This window comes from Pogona vitticeps, chromosome 4 (genome assembly GCF_051106095.1).
Source record: "Pogona vitticeps strain Pit_001003342236 chromosome 4, PviZW2.1, whole genome shotgun sequence".
Taxonomy (NCBI): domain Eukaryota; kingdom Metazoa; phylum Chordata; class Lepidosauria; order Squamata; family Agamidae; genus Pogona; species Pogona vitticeps.
Window position 1 is genome coordinate 2,378,797 of NC_135786.1, and position 19,420 is coordinate 2,398,216.

Genomic DNA, 19,420 nt, shown 5'->3' on the forward strand with positions numbered 1-19,420 from the left:
GCCATGAGTATCAGTGGCCTTATCCCTGCCCTGCTCCATCTCTTAGAAGAATGGAAAGGGACTCCTTGCAGCTAGTCAGCAGAAACCAAGATATTTATTGAAAAGAAACCGAAGAGAAGGGAAACTGTAGGGATCTACTTAGAAGAACACAGGGAAAACTTTATGTAAGGGCCTTCTCTCTGTGCTGGTCTCTCCTCCCTTCTGGTCCCAGAGACCTCTGTGCATCCTCCGGCTCAAACGCAGGCCACGAGGGCACCCTAAGCAAGGGAAGAAAGAGAGATGGTTGTAAGCATTCTGTTTCATCACGTCTTCCAGCACAAGTGACCAAGGACGAAAGAAGCAGGAAAATGGGGCTGCTGTTCCCATGAACCTGTGTCTCTCCTTTCTTGCCACCCACCTCTTCCCAGACAGCTGGATTGCCAGGGGAAGATCTGGGCTCCCCATCTGGACCCTGTCTGCACAAACCTTCCTTCATCGTGTCAAAATAACCAGAATTTAAATAAGTCCTGTCATGCTGAGCCGTTCTGAATATTCCTCGGAATCAGGCAGAGAAATTGGGTGAGAAAACCTGCTCAGTGTTTCCATGCTTTTCTCTCTAAAGAGACGTTTGCTTCTTCCCCTGGTGGAAACCGCTGCTTGGATGAGTTTTCCGTGGGATTCCCCCCTTCCCAACATTTCCCCACTTAAGATTACTTAAGGGAGACTTTTGGAACTCCCATCTGAGGGGTGGCTCCTTCTCATCGGAGAAAGGGGACAGGAGCCCTGCTGATATTAGGCAGCAAACACCAGGGCGAGGGAGGAACCGGGAAGATATGAAGCCACTGTCCAGTTCATCTCTCACTGAGGGACAGGCTCTGAAAAGTTCACTTTGACATAAACAAACCTTTCCTTTCCTTTCGTCCTCTCTTTCCCTAATTGGCTCCCCAATCTGCTCCAGCTACCTCTCCTTGAGAGGCACTGCAAACTGTTTCCAAAATATATTTTCCTAAATTTGTGTTAGTTATTTAATTAATTGCTGTCATCGGTTCCCTTATTTTAAAAAGAAGAAGAGGAGGAGGAGGAAGAAAGTAAGTCACTAGCTTTCAGAGGCTCCACTGTAAGACCAGTCTCGGTTATTCTGTGTTTCAGCTACCCAAGGAATGGACTCCTGTCTGCAGCTTAGGTTTGGCAGGTCAGATAACGACTGCAAACTGCAGTAGTGGATTCTCAGCGCCCCCACAATTGGCGACCACTGCAGGAAGGTCAGCTTGAGATCACTGCTGCCTTCCTAAAGAACCTGCTGTATCTTTAGGGTTACTCTTCTCCCTCCTGTTCCTTTCCAACTGGAAACAGTGACGCTCTCTTGCATCAAAGCCGCCTTTGGTTCTTTTTAAGGAGAAAGGTGGGATAAAAAATATTTTAAATAAATAAAATTCTCCCAGGTTCTTCAGCCAATAGGTTCTTCTCCTTCCTTAATTTCTTTTCTTCCTAAGTTTATATTTAGGGATCATTTCATACTTTTTGTTTCTTATTGCACAGCTATGGTATTCTATCTTCTTAGACTTTGTCACAATTTTGGGGACATTACCCATTTTTTCATCTCCTCCTGACTGATTGATCCAAAAGCACATTTCTGGAATTGTGGGCTCTGTTTTCTAGAGACCATATGGCAAGAGGACTTGGAGAAAGCCAGAATGGTTTGGCTGCCCCTCCGGGGCAATGTTGGAGGAAGTAGTGAGCAGAGGAAGTCCCTGGTTTGAATTTCTCCTCTCTCTTGGCTAAGCCATCATCCTTTCACCTTCAACTCATTCCTCGAATCCTAGCACTCACAAGCATGGAAAAAATACCAGCCTCCCCATTTCGGTTCCTTTGATCGTTCCAGTTGGATAATGTCAGTAAAGCACCAAATATTGCTACTATTAATGAATGGCAACTCAAAGAAATCAGTATAAACGCTGCTCAAGGCTTACCTCAAAAAACTGGAATGTCGGATTAATCATTACAATACCATAGACTGAAGGCACTGGGATTCCAACAGCAAGGCGCCCTAGAATTAATTAATCATATTATATCCAGCACTGAAAACAATGTGCTGGCATGGATGGAGGCTGGTCTCAAGAGCCAGGGCTTGGGTTCCCACCGTGAACTGATCTCTGATCTGTGAAACAGGGCTAGAGAAACTTCTCTTTGTTCTGTTAATGTTGGTCTAACATGTTTCACCAAACTAGAGCTCATCTATGATTAGATGAAAATATGAGCAAAACGCAGTGCATCAAAAGCAGTCGTAAAAAGGAAAACAGCCACTGCAGGCTGATAAAACAACGAAGGTCTCAATCACACATGCCAAGAATCCCAGTTGTACCATTTTTGCCATTATTTGGATCGTTCCAAAATTTTATTATTCACATTATGCACAGTGAACATTCATTTGCCCCAGCAATCAGTTTACCTCCCTCTCACTTTGAGGGTTGTTTTAAAATGTACCAATCATGTCATATTGCTTAATTCCTTATGGTTCCAGCATGGGTGAACATTGCTTTTCCTTTGCAAAGGGGTCTGGTTTTTGGGTCCTGTGGCCACTTCATGGCCACTGCAATTGTACCCTTTTCATTTTTAAAAAAGGAAACCAATAAATCACTAATAGCAGCTGCCACAGCCATAAAAACAACAGGAATACATTGGTCAGAAGGAGACACACTTCTCCCCCCCCCTTGTGCATGAAGGACAGCTTGAACAGAGAGGGACATTTCCAGGTTTGAATTGTAAATGCAAATCTCTCTTTCTCTCTTTCTTTCAATCTTTCTCTTCACAATGCTTTGCAAGTCTTTTAAAACCCGCTTCCTCTTCCAGACATTGTTCAAAAGGGAAAAGAAAATTATAATCCAGGAATTTAGAGGGAGAGATATGCAGGGAAATAAGGAAAACAGGACGAGTGAATAAAGGAGGGAAGGGAAAGGAGGAGGAGGAGAGAAGACTCATAACATTCTACCAATATATCACGTTTGTAATTTTTTAACAAGGACAAGGGAGGCTGATTGCCCTAAGAAATAGTAGAGAAAATGAATCAATACCAAATTAAAGAGCAGTGTAACCTGCTATAATGGTTCAAACAGAAAGACATGTAACAATACAGTTACAGTGGCCCCTCGCCTTTGGAACAATCTTCACCTCAAAATTTGTCTGGCTCCCTTGCTGGGTGTTTTTAAGAGCCAGCTCAAGACCTGGCTCTTTAGGCAGGCCTTCCCTCCTGTCAATAATTAATTTATTGTTATCTTTATGGTTTAAATGTTGTTGTTTATTTTATTTTATTATTTTTATATGTTATTAGCAGCCCCTGAGTAGACTTTGGTCTAGATGGGAGCACAATAAAGAAATAAATAAATAAGTGAATAAATAAATAAGTAAATAAATAAATAAACAAACAAACAATGGGGACACTTTGGTCTATATATCTACCACGTGACCCCTGGGGGGGGGAAACTAACTGATACAACAGAGGCATGTGTGATTGACCCCTAACAAGACTTTAATTACGGTAATTAACAAGAGTTTAATTCCGAAGCTTTCTAAATACAAAAGCTTTTGTCTGGCATTAGAATAAGGCTAAAGTTGGTGCTAGATGTGTCTTCCTGGGGAGAGAGTTCCATAACGGGGGATCTTTCCCTGTCTTCTCAGGAGAGACAGAGACAGTGAAAGGACAAGCACATGACCTGACAAGAGGGTCCCAACTCTGTTTCCTTAGAAACCAGCCAGATGCCTCCAAAAAACCCACAAAGAGGCTGTGGAGGCAACAGACCCTGCCCACTGCTACCAGCCAGCTTCTTGAATCCTTCCTGGGGTCTTACCGTTGAAAACTAGCAAAAAGGTTTCTCCCAGCAAGTTGGCACAATGCGGTTCAAGACTGGAAACCTGCAAGGGAGCAAAGAGGTGAAAGGTGGACATTCAGGCATAGGAAGCCGCCCTATGCTGGGTCTGATTATAGATCTGAGGCAGTGACAGATTTTACTTTCTTGAGCTCCTTGATCACTGCAGATGGTGATAGCAGCCATGAAATTAAAAGACGCCTGCTTCTTGGGAGGAATGCAATGACAAACATCGACAGCATCTTAAAATGCAGAGACATCATCCTGCTGACAAAGGTCCGCATAGTCAAAGCTATGGTTTTTCCCGTAGTGATGTATGGAAGTGAGAGCTGGACCATAAAGAAGGCTGACCACTGAAGAATTGATGCTTTTGAATTGTGGTGGTGGAGGAGACTCTTGAGAGTCCCCTGGACTGCAAGGAGAACAAACCTATCCATTCTAAAGGAAATCAACCCTGAATGCTCACTGGAAGAACAGATCCTGAAGCTGAGACTCCAATCCTTTGCCTATCTCATGAGAAGAGAAGACTCCCTGGAAAAGCCCCTGATGTTGGGAAAGTGTAGAGGCAAGAGGAGAAGGGGATGACAGAGGAGGAGATGGTTGGACAGTTCATCGAATTGACCAACATAACTTTGACTCTGAGAGGCAGCGGAAGACAGGAGGGCCTGGCGTGCTCTGGTCCATGGGGTCACGAAGAGTCAGACATGACTTAACGACTAAACAACAACAAATAGATCTCTCTATTAGTAACTCTCTAGTGGTTTAAACAAGGACAGTTGTCATTCAACCCCACTTGGAAGTTCAAGGGGACTTCTGCCTGCAAAGCAGAGCACATGCCCCAACACAGAGCCATTCCCCCTTCCCCTGTTTATACTTAAAGGATACACCCAAATGTGCATCCTTGAAAGCAAGAACATTAAGGTCCAGGAAAGACTGACTTACATCATCAGAGACCCCAGCATCAGAAGATATCAGCTCCAGTGCATTGCTGAAATACAGAAAAAAGAGAAGACTGTCAGGATCAAGAATTAGGGCCTTCCAGCCAAAACTGCCAAGTAGCTGCTTTCATGTCTACAAGGACAATCCTTGTCACATCTCGCTTTAGCTGAACTCCATCAGCCCCTGACTCAGACCATGATTCAAATTCCTCTCCTGAAAATGCCCTCTGCCTGACAGACGTCTCCTTCTCTCCCCTCCAAAATATGCCTGGAATACTGATTCTCTTTTATCCGAGGCCTCTGAATGTTGGTGCCCAGCAAAGTTTTCCAGAATGGAGGATTTTGATGAGGGACCCAGCAGATCCCTTCAAAATAGGTACAATCCTTCCGGGTGCATAGACAGATACTTCCTAGGGAATCATCTACCCTGTTTCCCCTAAAACAAGACCTAACCTTATAATAAGCCCTAGTATGATTTTTCAGGATGCTTGTAATATAAGCCCTACCCCTAAAATAAGCCCCAGTTAAGTGAAACCCTGCCTTCCACCGCTGTGCAGCAGCCAGAAGAAGATGGCATGACCGTATTTGAATAAATGTAGATGGTTGCACATGAAAAAATAAGCCCTAATGTGTTTTTTGGAGTAAAAAATTAACAAACGGCCCTGTCTTAATTTTGGGGATATAGGGTAAGCCATTCCACATGGCAAAATTCCCCAAGATCCAAGCGTTAAAACAACTTTTCCATTAGCCTGAGTCGGAGACCCAGATCAGAGAGGCATTTGATGGAAAATGTCCTCCTACGATAGTTCTAAGCAGAAACTCTTGCACAGTTGCCTCTTCTTGCCCAGATCCAATCCTGGATGGGAGATGGAGGACAGAAAGGAAGGGCTTCTTCTTACCCAGTGACGGATGCCACGAAGATCAGTCTTCCCTTCACAAAAGACAGCACAGCACCCAAAGTGACTCTCTGGAAACAGACATTTGAAAACCTTTAGCAGGGAGCAGAGTTTGGTCAAACTGAAAGGTTATCCCCTTCCTTTCAATATGGCAGAAACCAGTAGCGTTGGGGGCATTTTTGGTGTTGACCAAAGCATCCTGTCATCCAGAAGGTGCTACTTACACTTCTCACGACGAGAACGAAATAGATAGATCCATCTGTGTTTCTGATGAAAAACTCAACTTTGAGAGTGGCAGTGATGACGATGCCGTTGGGTCCGAAAACTATCGCTGGATTCACCTCAATGGAAATTCGAATGTGCAAGACACCCTAGTGGGAAAAATGAGATACGCATCCAATCATCACCCTAGTTTCTAAAGAAGAAGAGCTAAAATGGGTAGGGGGATTGCTTTGCCCCCACCCCCCACCCACGCACCCTCCGGGATTAGTCCCCAAATGAACATCACGTACCACAGAGATAATTCCTTGGTTCTGAAAAGAAAGGGGGGAAAAAGAATAAATACAGATTCTTGGAAAAACTACCATTTGTCTTCCTAGGAAAATATACACAGCAGTTAACATTTGGGCCACACTCAATGTTCATGTGGTGTGTGTGTGTTTCTGTATGTGTTTCTTAACTGCACAAGTTGTTCTTTTCTAGGGCTTCAACATATTCTCCAAAACAATTTTCCCCCTTTGAAATATTTTCATCCTAATCTCAAAGTTCATGCTCAACCTCAAAAGGATCACTAGAACAGGAGAGGAACATGGGCAGAGGTCCACCATCTTTCCAGTACTCCCCCCCCCTCAGTTCTATTGAGGGGCAGGATCCCAGCATCCACTTTTCCCTGCCAAGATTCTGAAAGTGCACTTTTACGCCCCACCAGGATCTCTTTGTTTGTACCAAAAAAAAAGAGTAGAAATTCAGCAGACAGTGTTTTTTTCAGATATATAACATTGGGGGGGGGGGAGCTTGAATTTCTGCCTGCTCTTAAATGCATTGAGCATCTGTTAGATGAAATATAGGTGGCAACCGCATGAGAAAGGATCCATGGGAGAACCTCTTTCTTGAGAGCCATTGTGTCTCATTCTTTTGGAAGTCAACCCTTCAGAAGGTTGCTTTTGCAATGGCCAAGCAAGTAAAGCAGTGGGACTCATGCCAAGCTATGTTTCTAAAAACTCACTCACCTTAGAAAGGACAAGAGCCAAAATGGCACTCCTCAGTTCATCAGCTCCACTGAACTGTTTCAGAAAAGGGGAGAGGGAAAGAAGATTGCATTACATGCATTGGAAGAGCCATTGTGTCATTATCCACATTAGGTACTAACAGTGGCACAACATTTAACATTCTAGGCATCATAAAAGGGTGAAAATGCATCGCTCTTCTGATAAGTCAGCAATTCTCTTACAGCACAGAGGTTTCTCCTTGCATTTAACGAACTGGCATTCCCCCCAGTCCAAAGAATCCCACCTGCCTTCAAAGGATCCATGTCAACTGTAAAATTCACCTGTTCACAACCTCTAGTCATTCCAAGTCAACCTGCCAGTCTGGCCCGCACCAACACCCGCTCACCTTATTCGGGGCGCAGCTCAGTTCTTGCGGCTCATTTGGAGCTAAAACAGACAGCACAATGTTGAAGAGTTCTGGATGGAAAAACTGGCAGTGCTTAAATTTGTCCCTGGGAGGCAGGTTGATGGAGCCGGCAGAGTCGGGAATGGAGAGATTCCCCTTTCCTGGCACCTCAACATCGATCTGGGGGGAAAAATAGAAAATGGGGGCCTGTTATGTCTTCGCTTAGGAATAAAGACAGACATTCAACCCCTCTCTGAGGTTTAATGTCAACAGGGTCAGAGGGTGAACAGGCAATGGCTCACCTCAGAAGGACATGAAGTTCATTGATACTTACAAATAAATCTAAAACAGCAAAGGTGTCGTATACCAGGGGCATTCTTGCCAATGAACACCTCAGAGTTGCGTAGGGGCCCAAAGAAAGAGGCACTAGGATAAAAGAAGAACAAGCCATGATGGTCAAGACGCCCCCAGTGGGGCTCTTATTGAATCTGTTCCTCTCTATTGTCCTTGGCCTATAGGGTGAGGCCGTTCATCATGGGCTTCTACAGAATTGGTCCAGCTGAGTTTGCCATGGTCACACTAGCAATAAGAACAGCATTTAAGCTTCACTTAAATTGATTCAGATGTTATTGTTTGCACAAGGGTTAAATTGGTTGATATCTGTTGCCAAGCAAGGATTTTATATATATATATTATTTACCTTTTCCCAATATATATACCACAAATAAAAGTTTGTGGCCAATTTTGCCAGGTCATTAAAAGGAATAGGCAATGGTGGAAAGTGAAAGACACTTCCCCCCCCCCCCCCAATGTGGGGGAAGACCAATTTCAAGCATTCCTGGGGGAAACTGACTCATTAGATCCTTTTCAGTCTGGGTTCAGGTCTCAGCACGGCACCGAAACAGCACAGGTCATGCTGCAAAAAGACCTGCTAAAGGAGTCCGACTGGGGCAATGGGACCCTCTTGGTCCTCCTCGATCTCTCAGATGCTTTCGATACGATCCACCTCCACAGAATATCAGCGTTGGGGATTGGTGGCCTTGCATTCAGATGGCTGCGATCCTCCCCTGAGGGTCAACTCCAGAGAGCACAGCTTGAGCAGATCCCTGCTGTGGTGCACTCTGCCTTTTGCCAACTATGGTAAATCACCCAGCTGTGTCCTTATCTAGATGACAGGACCCTGGTGACATCAGTCTGTGCACTGCTAGTCTCAACATTTGACTCCTGTAATACACTCTATATGTCACTATTTGAAATTTTGAATTGATGGCGTGCTCAAATAACACTGCTTTTCATAATGCAGCTTTTAGGCAATTTTCCCCAAAACAAACACACTATTTCCCAGGCAGCATGAAACTAAGGTCAGTTCCTGATCATGTCTATTTATCCAGCTTTATTTCTACATTGCTTATATGTTCAAAAATTTAAGAGTGATTGAAAACATGTAAACTTTTCGGAAGTCACAGGTATGTTACTTTAAAAAAACTATCCTTATAGCAAGGAACAAAACTGCAAGTACAAATTCTAAAACCTGTGAAAATTGAGCTTAAGATGTACTTGATGTTCTGCTTTTGATATTAAAATTACAGCCAACCTCTGCTGCATAAATGAAATACACAATCTACTTATCTACACCAGGTGTGGCGTCTTTCCAGCAGTGCCAAGCCATTGTTCTAAGCACACCCAACAAGTGCAGCCGGCAGGATCTTAAAGTAATGAGTTTTGATCTTAGCGTGTTACTTTCAAGCTCTTAAAATCCGAAGTCATAAGACAAGGTCATGTACAAAAATCTTACCATTCAAAGTGCCTACAAGGTGTGCTACAGCCAAGTCATAGGGAGTCTTCAGAACAGCACATATCTGCAGGACGAAGAACAAGGATCAGACCTTGAGCAAGACGACAACAACCCCCCCCCCGCCCCGCAGAAGCTCAGTTTTCCCTGGATTTGAACTGCCTCCTTCAATGAAAGCAGGCCACATATTGGGTGGACATGAGCTGACCTAGGACAAAAAAAAACAGACTGATCTTTGCCCTCCCTTGTTCTTGCCTTCCAGCAGCAGCTATCCAATGACATCCTGTCCCAGAAGTGGAACAAGGGACCAGCAGCCATTGCATGTGATGTCAACAGTGGGAAGCTTCCAGCAACAGCATCCTTAACCCTCTTGGTACCATGTGTTTAGTAAGTACAAAGGAAGGTCGTCGTGACCTCCACTGAGAACACGCCAATCCTTCCTCTCTTCTCTGACCTATTTGTATTTTAGAGTCATGCTTGGTTTATTGTTCATTCCTTCCTTCCCTTAGTGCAGGGAAATCGCCCCAGAGGGAGACCCCAGCTGCGACACAAGGAGATCTGCAAGGGGGGATCTGAAGGCCTTAGGAATGGACCTCCACAGATGGGAAACCTAGACCTCTGAGCGTTGAGCCTGGAGGCAGGCGTTGCATCACAGCCTCTCCCAATTTGAAGAGACACTTGTACAGCAGGCCAAGGCAAAGAGGCAGTCCCAAAATCAGCAAAATCAGGGAGCTGGACAGGAGACAGATTGTATTTGTCTTCAGTGTGGACGGGATTGTGTCATTCTTGAATTGGCCTTCTCAGCCACACTAAACGCTGTTCCAAGACCTCTGTTCAGAGCACGTTACCATTGTCTCTTGAGACTGAAGGATGCCTAATCTAAAATTTCCTTCCTTCCACATCTGGCAGTTTATTTTGTAGGACCCTGATGGTTGATGGGAATTTTAGAGATGGACCAGGCAGAACAGCTGTCCTACCATTCAGAAAAACAAACTGCTTTTTTTCCGGTACTGCCCTATTCAAAGGTTCCAGACACAAACACATTTTTCCCTTTTGGACAAACAACAGTCTGACACACTGGTGTCATCTGTGGACTTACCTGACGGTTTATATCACCAATGAGGGCATTCCGGATGGCAACCAGGAGCGATGGTGAAATTGTGCTGCAATGTAAAACAAGATGCACACGAAAGCTCCCTTTATTGCACATAGTTCCAAGTCAATACATCAGGCATATAGGGTTTCTTTGCCTGTCCTATTCTCTGAGCCAGTGAAACCCTACAGCAAAGAATCAGTCAGCTGGAAGAAGGCTGTGTGAGCTGTTGGTTCCAGTTGTGTGGAGGCTTCTGTTTGCTGACTCCTAACAGAACACAGCAGAGGAACAAAACTGAAACATACCCCAAGGAGTGAGCCACCAGAGCGAGCAAACAAGGAATCCTAACAAACTTTGATGGGGGAATTCAGCAGGGAAGGCCAAGAGGGAGGCACCTGGCAATATTTCTGATTTCTGGATATAGTTTTATTTTAGTGGACTTTCTCGGCATCTTTCAAGGCAGATGAGAAAAAAGAAAGGGTCTTCAGAGGCAAAGAGGAGAAAGCAAAAAGGCAACAGGGATTATTGAGGACAGAGTCCTTTCAGGGATGGTGTCCTGCATACCGGACGTAACATGGTCTTGGTGCCTAAGAACAACATGGGATACACCTGCAACAGGTGCAAACGAGTAGCACTGTTGGAAAGAAAAGTGAAAGAACTGGAGCAGTGAATGGCCATGTTTAAGGCTATAAGAGAAGATGACTGAACTCCCAAGCAGCAGCAACAGCAACAACCACAAGAGACACTGGAGGTGGAAGAACAGCAAGAGAAAGCATGGCAGGAGAATGCTGAGCAGAGAATAAACATAGCTCTGGAAGCCCCACAGAAAGGAGCCACAGTTAGGAGCAGCAGAAGAAGAAGATGCTCTTCGGCCCTGGCACTGCAAAAACAGTCTGAGATTCCTGAAGAGGTGTCTGGAAGACAGCATGCAGGGGAAGACGTACAGGAGCCCCCACAGGAGGGCATGAGAGGGGCTGAAGCTGAGCCAAGCAGAGTCAGTGAACCCACACCTTACGAAAATGAGACGAGAAGGCTAGTGGTGGTAGGAGATTTCCCCACTGTGTGAAATTGAAACTGAAATATGCCAGGGAGATCCATGCCATATATGCTGTCTCCCCCAATGGACAAATCAGGCATGTGACAGAAGAATTGCCCTCTCTCGTAAAACCCATATCCCTTTCTCCTTGTGGGAACAAATGACACAGCCATTACAAAGAAATCACAGCAGTCTTTGTATCTCTGGAAAGGAACCTCAAGGGGCCCAGATGGCCTCCTCGTCCATCCTATCAGTATTCAGAAGAGGAATAGAAAGGGAAAGAAAAATCCTCCAGGTGAATGATTCACGATGAAGGTGGTGGTGCTGATGGTGTAGCTTTACAAAAAGCTCAGGAAATAACTGAAAAGGAAAAAAAACAGACACATATAGGAAGAGAACAGAAGGCTAGGCCACAAAGAAAGAGTACAGAGCGTTAGCAAGGAATTGCAGGGGTGGCCTTAAGAAGGTAATGCTGAGAATGAGCTGAAGTTAGCAGGAGATGCTAAAAGCCACAACAAAAAAGCATTCTTCAGGTACATGCGTAGCAAGAGACATGGGAACTTCCTTTTTGAACAGGAAGGAAAGAGAAGAACAACTCTTCTGGAAATATGGGGCAATTGTGCTAAAGGAGACATGAAAGCACCCGCTGAAGTCTGGTCCAAGAAGACATTTGCGGCTGCACACAAAATTAAGAGATGAAAATGCATATACGGCGACAGGTTTTGTCAGGGAAAAGACGTGTGTTTTTGGATGCCATGTGTGCATTTTGTGAGCCTTCTGTGCAGATTTAATAAAATGTGGTGCATTCGAACAAGTGACTGCTGGTGACTTCTTGGGTGCAGAGACAAGCTAGCATTCAATGTACATTAAAATCTTGGTTAAAGCTCAGGTTACATTCCTAGAATGGGGAGTGCTAAATGAGACAGTGATCACTATAACATTACACTTTCTTGGACTGGTGAAAAAAACAGATGTTTCAGGTAGTTCTGAGTTTGTGGCCCTAGAAGAAGAGGAGGGAGAGGAGAAAAGAGGGCACGTACTGTAAGTTGCATGTAGAAATGGGCACGAACCGGTTTGTCCCAGTTCATAAAGGCGGCAGCCCAGGTGCTGCTACTCCCCTCCCTGCCTCCTCTGGCTCAGTCGGCCACCCGCCAGGCCCTGCACCTCCTCAACGGATCTTCCGGTCCCAGCAACAGCTCAGGCTTCTCTCCTCCTGGCTGATCGGCCACTCAGGCCAAAGGGCGGGGCAGAGAAGTCCAGGCTCTTGCTCATGACTGGGAGCGGAGGAGGTGGAAAAAGCAAGCAAGCTGGGCCGGGTGAGGGGCTGATGAGCTGAGAAGGCAGGAGAGGGGAGCAGCTGCACCTGTACCTCTGCCTTTATGAACTCAGACGAACTGGGACGAACCAGTTCGTGCCCATCTCTGTGACGGAGGAGAGACAAGTAGGTGCCGCAGCCATCCCATACACTCAGTGCCTTTGCTGCCTTTCCCACAGAAGCAGGGGCTGATGACTGAGAAGCAGCTGTGGAAGAACCCCCCCCCCGACTGACTGCTTAGTTACCAGACTACTTGTGCTCACAGAAGTATATGTATGGCTAGGGTGTGTGTTTCTCTCTGGTTGAATATGCACAAAAGGGAGCTGAGAAAAGAGAGAGAAGCACAGAGAGAGAGAGAGAGAGAGAGAGAGAGAGAGAGAGAAGATAAGGGATGAAGAAAAGAATGACTAGCTGGCTGACTCTCAAGAGGGTGACGAAAAGCATGTTATAATGAAATATTGCTAAAAAGGGACTCTAAATGCAAGGATCTACAAAATGTATTCTTCAAGGTCTTCACGGCCCGGATCCGATGGCTGTTGTAGGTTTATGTATGTATGTATGTACGTGCGTACGTACGTATGTACGTACAGTGGTGCCTCACTTAACGATTGCCTTGTTAAACGACAAAACCGCTATACGATAACTGTTTTGCAATCGCAAAACGATGTTTTAATAGGCAAAATTTGCTTCCCAACGATTGGTTCCCTGCTTTGGGAACCGATTCCTCACATTACAATGTTTTTAAAACAGCTGATCAGCAGCTTCAAAATGGCTGTCCACTGTGTAAAATGGCTCCCTGCTGTGTTTTTGGGCAGATTCCTTGCCATACTGGCACCGAAAATGCCCGCCCCTATGGAGGATCTTTACCAGATGGTGAGTTTTTCAGCCCACTGGAACGCATTGAACAGGTTTTCGTTGGAATGATTACAGCAATTTCGTTGGAATGGATTATCCTTGTTAAGCGAGGCACCACTGTACAGTGGTGCCTCGCTTTACAATTGTCCTGTTTAACGATGAAACCGCATTATGATGAACTTTTTGCAATCGCTTTTGTGATCGCAAAACAATGTTTCCTATGGGGGAATTTTGCTTTGCGATGATCGGTTCCCTGCTTCGGGAACCAATTCTTCGCAAAACGACAATTTTTCAACATCTGATCGGTGGTTTCAAAATGGCCGCTGAGTAAACAATATGGCCCCCGCTGTTTTCTGGGACTGATTCCTTGCTGTACAGGCAGCGAAAATGGCCGCCCTATGGAGGATCTTCGCTGGACGGTGAATTTACAGCCCTTTGGAACGCATTAAATGGGTTTTAATGCGTTTCAGTGGGGTTTTTCTTTTCACATTACGACGTTTTCGTTCTACAGCAATTTCGCTGGAACGAATTAACGTTGTAATGCGAGGCACCACTGTATGTATGTATGTATGTATGTATGTATGTATGTATGTATGTATGTATGTATGTATGTATGTATGTATGTATGTATGTATGTATGTATGTATGTATGTATGTATGTATGTGTCTGTGTGTCTGTGTGTCTGTGTGTCTCTACCAAAGTCTACTATTCAGTTTTTCATTCTGTTTGGGAAAACCTACAACAACCATCGGATCCCAGCCGTGAAAGCCTTCGAGAATACATGGAACACCTCTATGGGGAGGAAATGGTCAGACAGACCCGGAGGCTGGAAACACTCCAAAGCAAAAGAGCATATCTACTAGGTTCCTAGGGAAAAAATCTCAAGAACACGGCCAAACAGCCCGAAAAACCTACAACCACCATCTAAAAAATGCATTCCTCAGACTACAAAACCCACCCCATAGGGTTAAGGAAGGAACAAATCAAGAAAGCAAGACGCATACCTTTACTGCAGGACAGACTCTGACAACAAAATGACAGAACACTGCTAGTTGCCACTTACAGTCCACAACAGAGACCATTCACACACACCTTAAGTGACCTCCAGCCCATCCTTGCCAAGACCCCTTCGCTCTTCAAAGCTTGTGGTAGGAGACCCATGCTTGCCTACAGATAAGCCTTCCAACCTCAAGCAAATACTAACACACAATGGACCACAAAACAGTAACACGGACAGGGGGAACTAAACTCTGTCATGGACCTAGGATTTTACTGTACATCGAATGCCAACTCTGCCCACACATCTATTCTGCTCTCTACATAAGACAAACAGGAGAATCTCTATGGAAACAGGTCAACGGCCACAAATTTGACATCAGAAACCACAACACATAGAAACCTGTCTCCAATAGAGATGGGGTTATTCATATATGAATACGAATATGCCCATGCAGCTGGAGATAATGAGGGTCCGGCCCCAGAGAGGCCAGACCTTCCACTCACACATCCACCGGTGACCCTTCTCTTCCTTCCAATCACTCTGGAGCGCCACTCAGCAGCCTTGGATGGTGACCCTCGTTAAATCCTGTTCTGCAGGGATATTCGTATTCATAGACCAATACCCCCATCTCTAGTCTCCAGCTATTTCAATCTACCAGGACATTCTGTAGAAGATCTGAAAGTCACTATTTTAGAACAGAATCATTACAAGTCAAGAATACAGAGGGAAACAGCTGAGACAAAACTTATGCACATTATGGAAACCAGTAGAAATGGATTGAATATAAGCCTAGGTTTCTTAAGTCATAACCAAATGTAATATTTCTGCCGTAATCTACTGCTATTGGAATTTATATTGTAATTTATTTACTGCTAAGCCCATCTCTCACCACAAAGGCAAAAGCTGTCAATATCCCCCTATATTAATACATGTCATTCCTCTGCTAACATCTTTTGCTTTTATTTTTATATATTCTTTTCTCCCCTCTTGAATTTTAACTGAATCCCCAGTCTTCCAACTCCCGGCCACACACCCCTTCTCTCTTCCCCCTCACCTTTGCTCTGGCCTGGTGTCTGTTTTCTGTCTCCTAGAGGAATTATGACATTTGCAACAGTACCCTAAAACGACGTAGGCCATAAATGGCTGTGTGTAGATGTGCTGTTGATGGCCTTATAGGCCCTTTCCAACTTCACTATTCTATGGTTCTGCAATTCATACACCCAAGAGCCAATGAATATTTAGTATGCTCTGCATGTGAAATGTTTCATTCTGTTTCCCTGTGTCTGAAAACATGGCCCTGACCCACAAAAGCTTACATTAAAATATAAGAGTTAGTCTTTAAGATGCCACATGTTTTTGTCTTGTTTTGTATTGTATTGTATTGTTTCTTTGGATTTTGCCTGATATGCTTACTCAGACTAGCACAACTACCTCCTCCAAAACTATTGCTAAACAGGGCACTCTTAAATGGGGTATTTTATTATTTTACATACCCTGAGTCTCGGGGCTGTCCTATAAAGATATCTGTACTTTAGCTCCTAGGAGAACAGCCTTCAGGTCTTTGCAGAAATCATAGTGAAGATATGACCGTATGCATCAGGAAGGGGCCGGGCCCTGGGAGACTGAATGAAGGTTTCTTGTCAGTTTGGTGGGACAACCAACAAACACACCGTGTCAAGCCTGCGGCTCAGCCAGACTGGGAAGGATCTGGTGGTGGAGAGTGGTTTGCACCAACGAGCAGCAACAACAATAGGAAACCTCTTGCCAAAAAGGTGCCAATACTCACCTACCCAAAAGAGTGATTTTAATAGCTCCAGCCTCAGCACCACATTTGTGAAAGGCAATACCGAAAGAATTGTTTTGGAAGTCTGCAAGTCCGTATTTGACTCGGAAGGTCACTTGTAGTGAGATGCTGACCAAGTTTGAGAGATCAGGCAGGCTGAAAGACACAGACAAGAAAGAGAGACTCCTTCACAATCTCTCACTTACACATTCCAAAGCTGATCTTCTAAAAATCCAGTTTTATATCCAGTAGGGAGAAAGCATCAAAATGGCCACTCTTTTTTTTCTAAAAAGAGAGGGTGCATTATTCGTGTGTTTCAGCAACAACAAAAAGAATAACATACCTGAGACGTCAGGCAGACAAGTCTCCCATTGCTACTATATCATGTTTCTTTGAAATAAATACTTATTTTTGAAGAGATAATTAAAAAGCCCTTAAAGCAAGAACAAATTAAGATTGCACCCAGAAAATAATGCCTACCATGTTATTTTTTGTACTGCAATATAGTTATTTTGGTACAAACCTTAAAAATACAAGAAGCCACAGTTTGCAACATAATCCTTTACTGCCGAACTCTGCTAAAATAGCAAATGAACCTTTAAAACTCTTACTGTGATGATGACCCTTGTCACGGATCACTATTTTAGTGCATGGTTCAGTTCATGAAAGCGTCTGCCAGGTGGCTATTGGTGGTTTTTAGGACTTGAACAGAAACTCATGCAGAAACTAGCCCGGAGTGACCAGGAAGCAGGTCACATGTGCACAGAAGGGGATCAAGCACAATCCAGTGTGATCCAGTTTGATCCTATATCTGATCAACCCTCTAATTTGATTTGTATTGTCTTTTATGGACAAAATCTGCTTTTTCAGATCTAACGTGGGAAGGGAGGAAGACGCTCTGGAAACTCTCCAGCGACATTACTCACGTGCGGCCAATGATGTCCAACTGGACAGCGAGAGACAGTTCGGCACCTACTATTGCTGGCATAAGTACGAGTCTGTGATGGACAAATTTGAGGTTCACAATTTTGAGCCTAAAGAGAGAGGTTGGCACACAGTGAAAAAGAGGAGGCAACCCAGGGATAAAGAAAGGGGGGGGCAAATGGCAGAGCCGTAGATGACCCCATCTCTTACATTTGGTCCAGAGGCACGACCAAAAATGCTTCTCAACAGGTCTCTCCAAGACATCTGCTTTGAAAGGGGTCCATTTCCCTTCCCTTGACTTTGGCCACCCTCCAATGCCACATGGTTCCCAACATCTTGCATGATCCCATTGTGAGAAGACTGGAGGGGTCCCTCCAAGACAGCAAGAGCAAAACCTCTCCATTTCCCAAACATCTCTAGTTCACTACTTACTCAATGATGCCATGCTTTTGCTTTGCTTTGAGCGGACCAAAGAGTCCTCCAGTGTTCACATTGGAAAGTACAATCCCTTTCAAGTGGTTCAGGAGACTTCCATTCTTCAGTATGGCGCCTGTGAAGACTGAAAAGGAGACAATACACATGAGGCCAAGAGGTGGACTGCGAGAGGCAGCTGGGCTTCAGGGCTTCACAAACAAGCCTGCATGGTCTCCAGGTGCGGATTTTTACATGGCTTCCCAGCTCATTTATGGTAGAACTAGTTGTGCCTTCAAGTCCTTCAAACAGGCAGGCTCCATGTCTTTCTCCCTGCCCGTGGCCTGAATATGCCCCTGCTGGTTGACAGCTGGGCCATCCTGCCAGGGATCCTTTCTTCACTCTCCAAAACAGAGCTTGAAATCTTGGTGGTGGTGGTTGGCTATTTATATATAGCACCTGATTTAGTGACAACCTGCAGGGATTGATTGATTGATTGATTGATTGATTGATTGATTGGTTGGTTGGTTGGTTGGTTGGTTGGTTGGTTGGTTGGTTGGTTGGTTGGTTGGTTGGTTGGTTGGTTGGTTGGTTGGTTGGTTGGTTGGTTGGTTGGTTGGTTGGTTGGTTGGTTGGTTGGTTGGTTGGTATACCACCCAATTTAATGACAAACATTCTTCTGGACAGTTCACTGTAAATGAAAAAATTAAGCCACCAAACCTAGCACCACACAATCAACACCCATTGTCTACCTCAATAAAAATTAAACCAAATACTAACACCTACGTGAAACCTAAATGATGGCAGGCCTTGGTAACCCATGTCTACAACTAAATCAACAGGAGGATTGGGGGACAGGTCCCTGCTCAATGGGCACCAACATCATAGAAATTGAAAGGAACAAGGTGGATGATGGTTTGAAAACAAACCATTACAAGGAAAAAGGATTGAAAACTTGGCATGTTCAGAGGAGCAGAGTCAAATCCTTTTCCTTTGAAAACATAACCTCGAAGGCAGGAAGTGTAGGAAATGCTTCTTATTTTATTAGCAAGGCAAACATTCCCACACACAAGCATCCAGGTATGGAATTCTAAGTGATGACTTACAGGTAGGTTTTTATAGACAAAAGCAGAGACGAAGAACAAGAGGAGAAAGACCTGATCCATTCAAGGAAACCTAGCTCAGTGGGTAATTTAAAAGGGCACAATATTAGCCCTTTTGCTACCAGCCCATGTCGTGGTGAATGTGGTCTTTTCTGTGCCCAGGACCAGCAATGTCCCATGGCCCCAGAACAAAAAGTACAATAGGACCTGTAAGCAGCCCCTTATCTCCAAAGAGATTTACGGGGGTGCCGGAGAATGGGATGAGTCCGAAGTCCAGACAAACCTCTGACTGCTGAGCAGAGCCCTTAGGTCTCAGCAAGGTCTTGTCTAACACTTCTTCCTCAAAAGCCAATCTCCTTTATTAAGAAAGCAACACACACAGACAAATCCATGAGTTATACTCAGAATAATCTGGCTCTAAATCTTTGGTAGCAAACACACATGGCCAATTAGACATTCAGCTAGTCTGTACAAGAACCAATGCATGCAGATCAAATCATTACTGCTTTATTGAAAAGAATTGCTTTAGAAAAGGTTTCAGTTGATGGTAAAATAGTTCAGTAGGTACATTTTCATATCAAGACAAACAGAACACCCCCCTCCCCACTCCAGCTATAAAAATAAAGAAATGGAATTATGCTAACTAATAAAAAGCATAACACAGTCCATCTCACGTGTCTTGGGTCTTCACAGGCTGACGCTAGATGAAATCCAGTTGACTTCCATCAGTCCATGGTAGGAAAAATAGTCCATAGCAAAGTTATAATCCATTATGGGAAAAAGCACGTGTCTGACCTTTCTCAGTACAACTCCATCT

The 19,420-nt window shown here is 44.5% G+C and overlaps 2 protein-coding genes across 2 annotated transcripts in view; one reads left to right on the top strand and one right to left on the bottom strand.

Annotated features, from left to right (window-relative positions):
• Nucleotides 1–19,420, top strand: part of LOC144588812 (uncharacterized) — an 856,730-nt gene that overhangs the window by 15,424 nt on the left and 821,886 nt on the right. The window lies entirely within an intron of this gene.
• On the bottom strand, nucleotides 73–17,492 carry LOC110090901 (BPI fold-containing family B member 3-like). Its single transcript, XM_078392254.1, has 14 exons — nucleotides 17,092–17,492; nucleotides 16,169–16,321; nucleotides 10,182–10,245; nucleotides 9,086–9,149; nucleotides 7,625–7,716; nucleotides 7,291–7,470; nucleotides 6,906–6,959; nucleotides 6,189–6,209; nucleotides 5,901–6,047; nucleotides 5,680–5,747; nucleotides 4,785–4,830; nucleotides 3,825–3,888; nucleotides 1,950–2,026; nucleotides 73–257 (listed from the first exon to the last, which is right to left on the bottom strand). The coding sequence occupies exons 1-14, from the start codon at nucleotides 17,490–17,492 to the stop codon at nucleotides 234–236; spliced, it is 1,455 nt and encodes a 484-aa protein (XP_078248380.1). The 3' UTR covers nucleotides 73–233.

Coding starts and splice junctions, on each gene's coding strand:
- LOC110090901 (XM_078392254.1), bottom strand. CDS start 17,492: ATGGAGAGGTTTTGCTCTTGCTGTCTTGGAGGGACCCCTCCAGTCTTC. Junction 10,246..16,168: donor AAAATCACTCTTTTGGGTAG/GTGAGTATTGGC, acceptor TTTACATTGCAG/CACAATTTCACCATCGCTCC. Junction 4,831..5,679: donor TTCGTGGCATCCGTCACTGG/GTAAGAAGAAGC, acceptor TCTGTATTTCAG/CAATGCACTGGAGCTGATAT.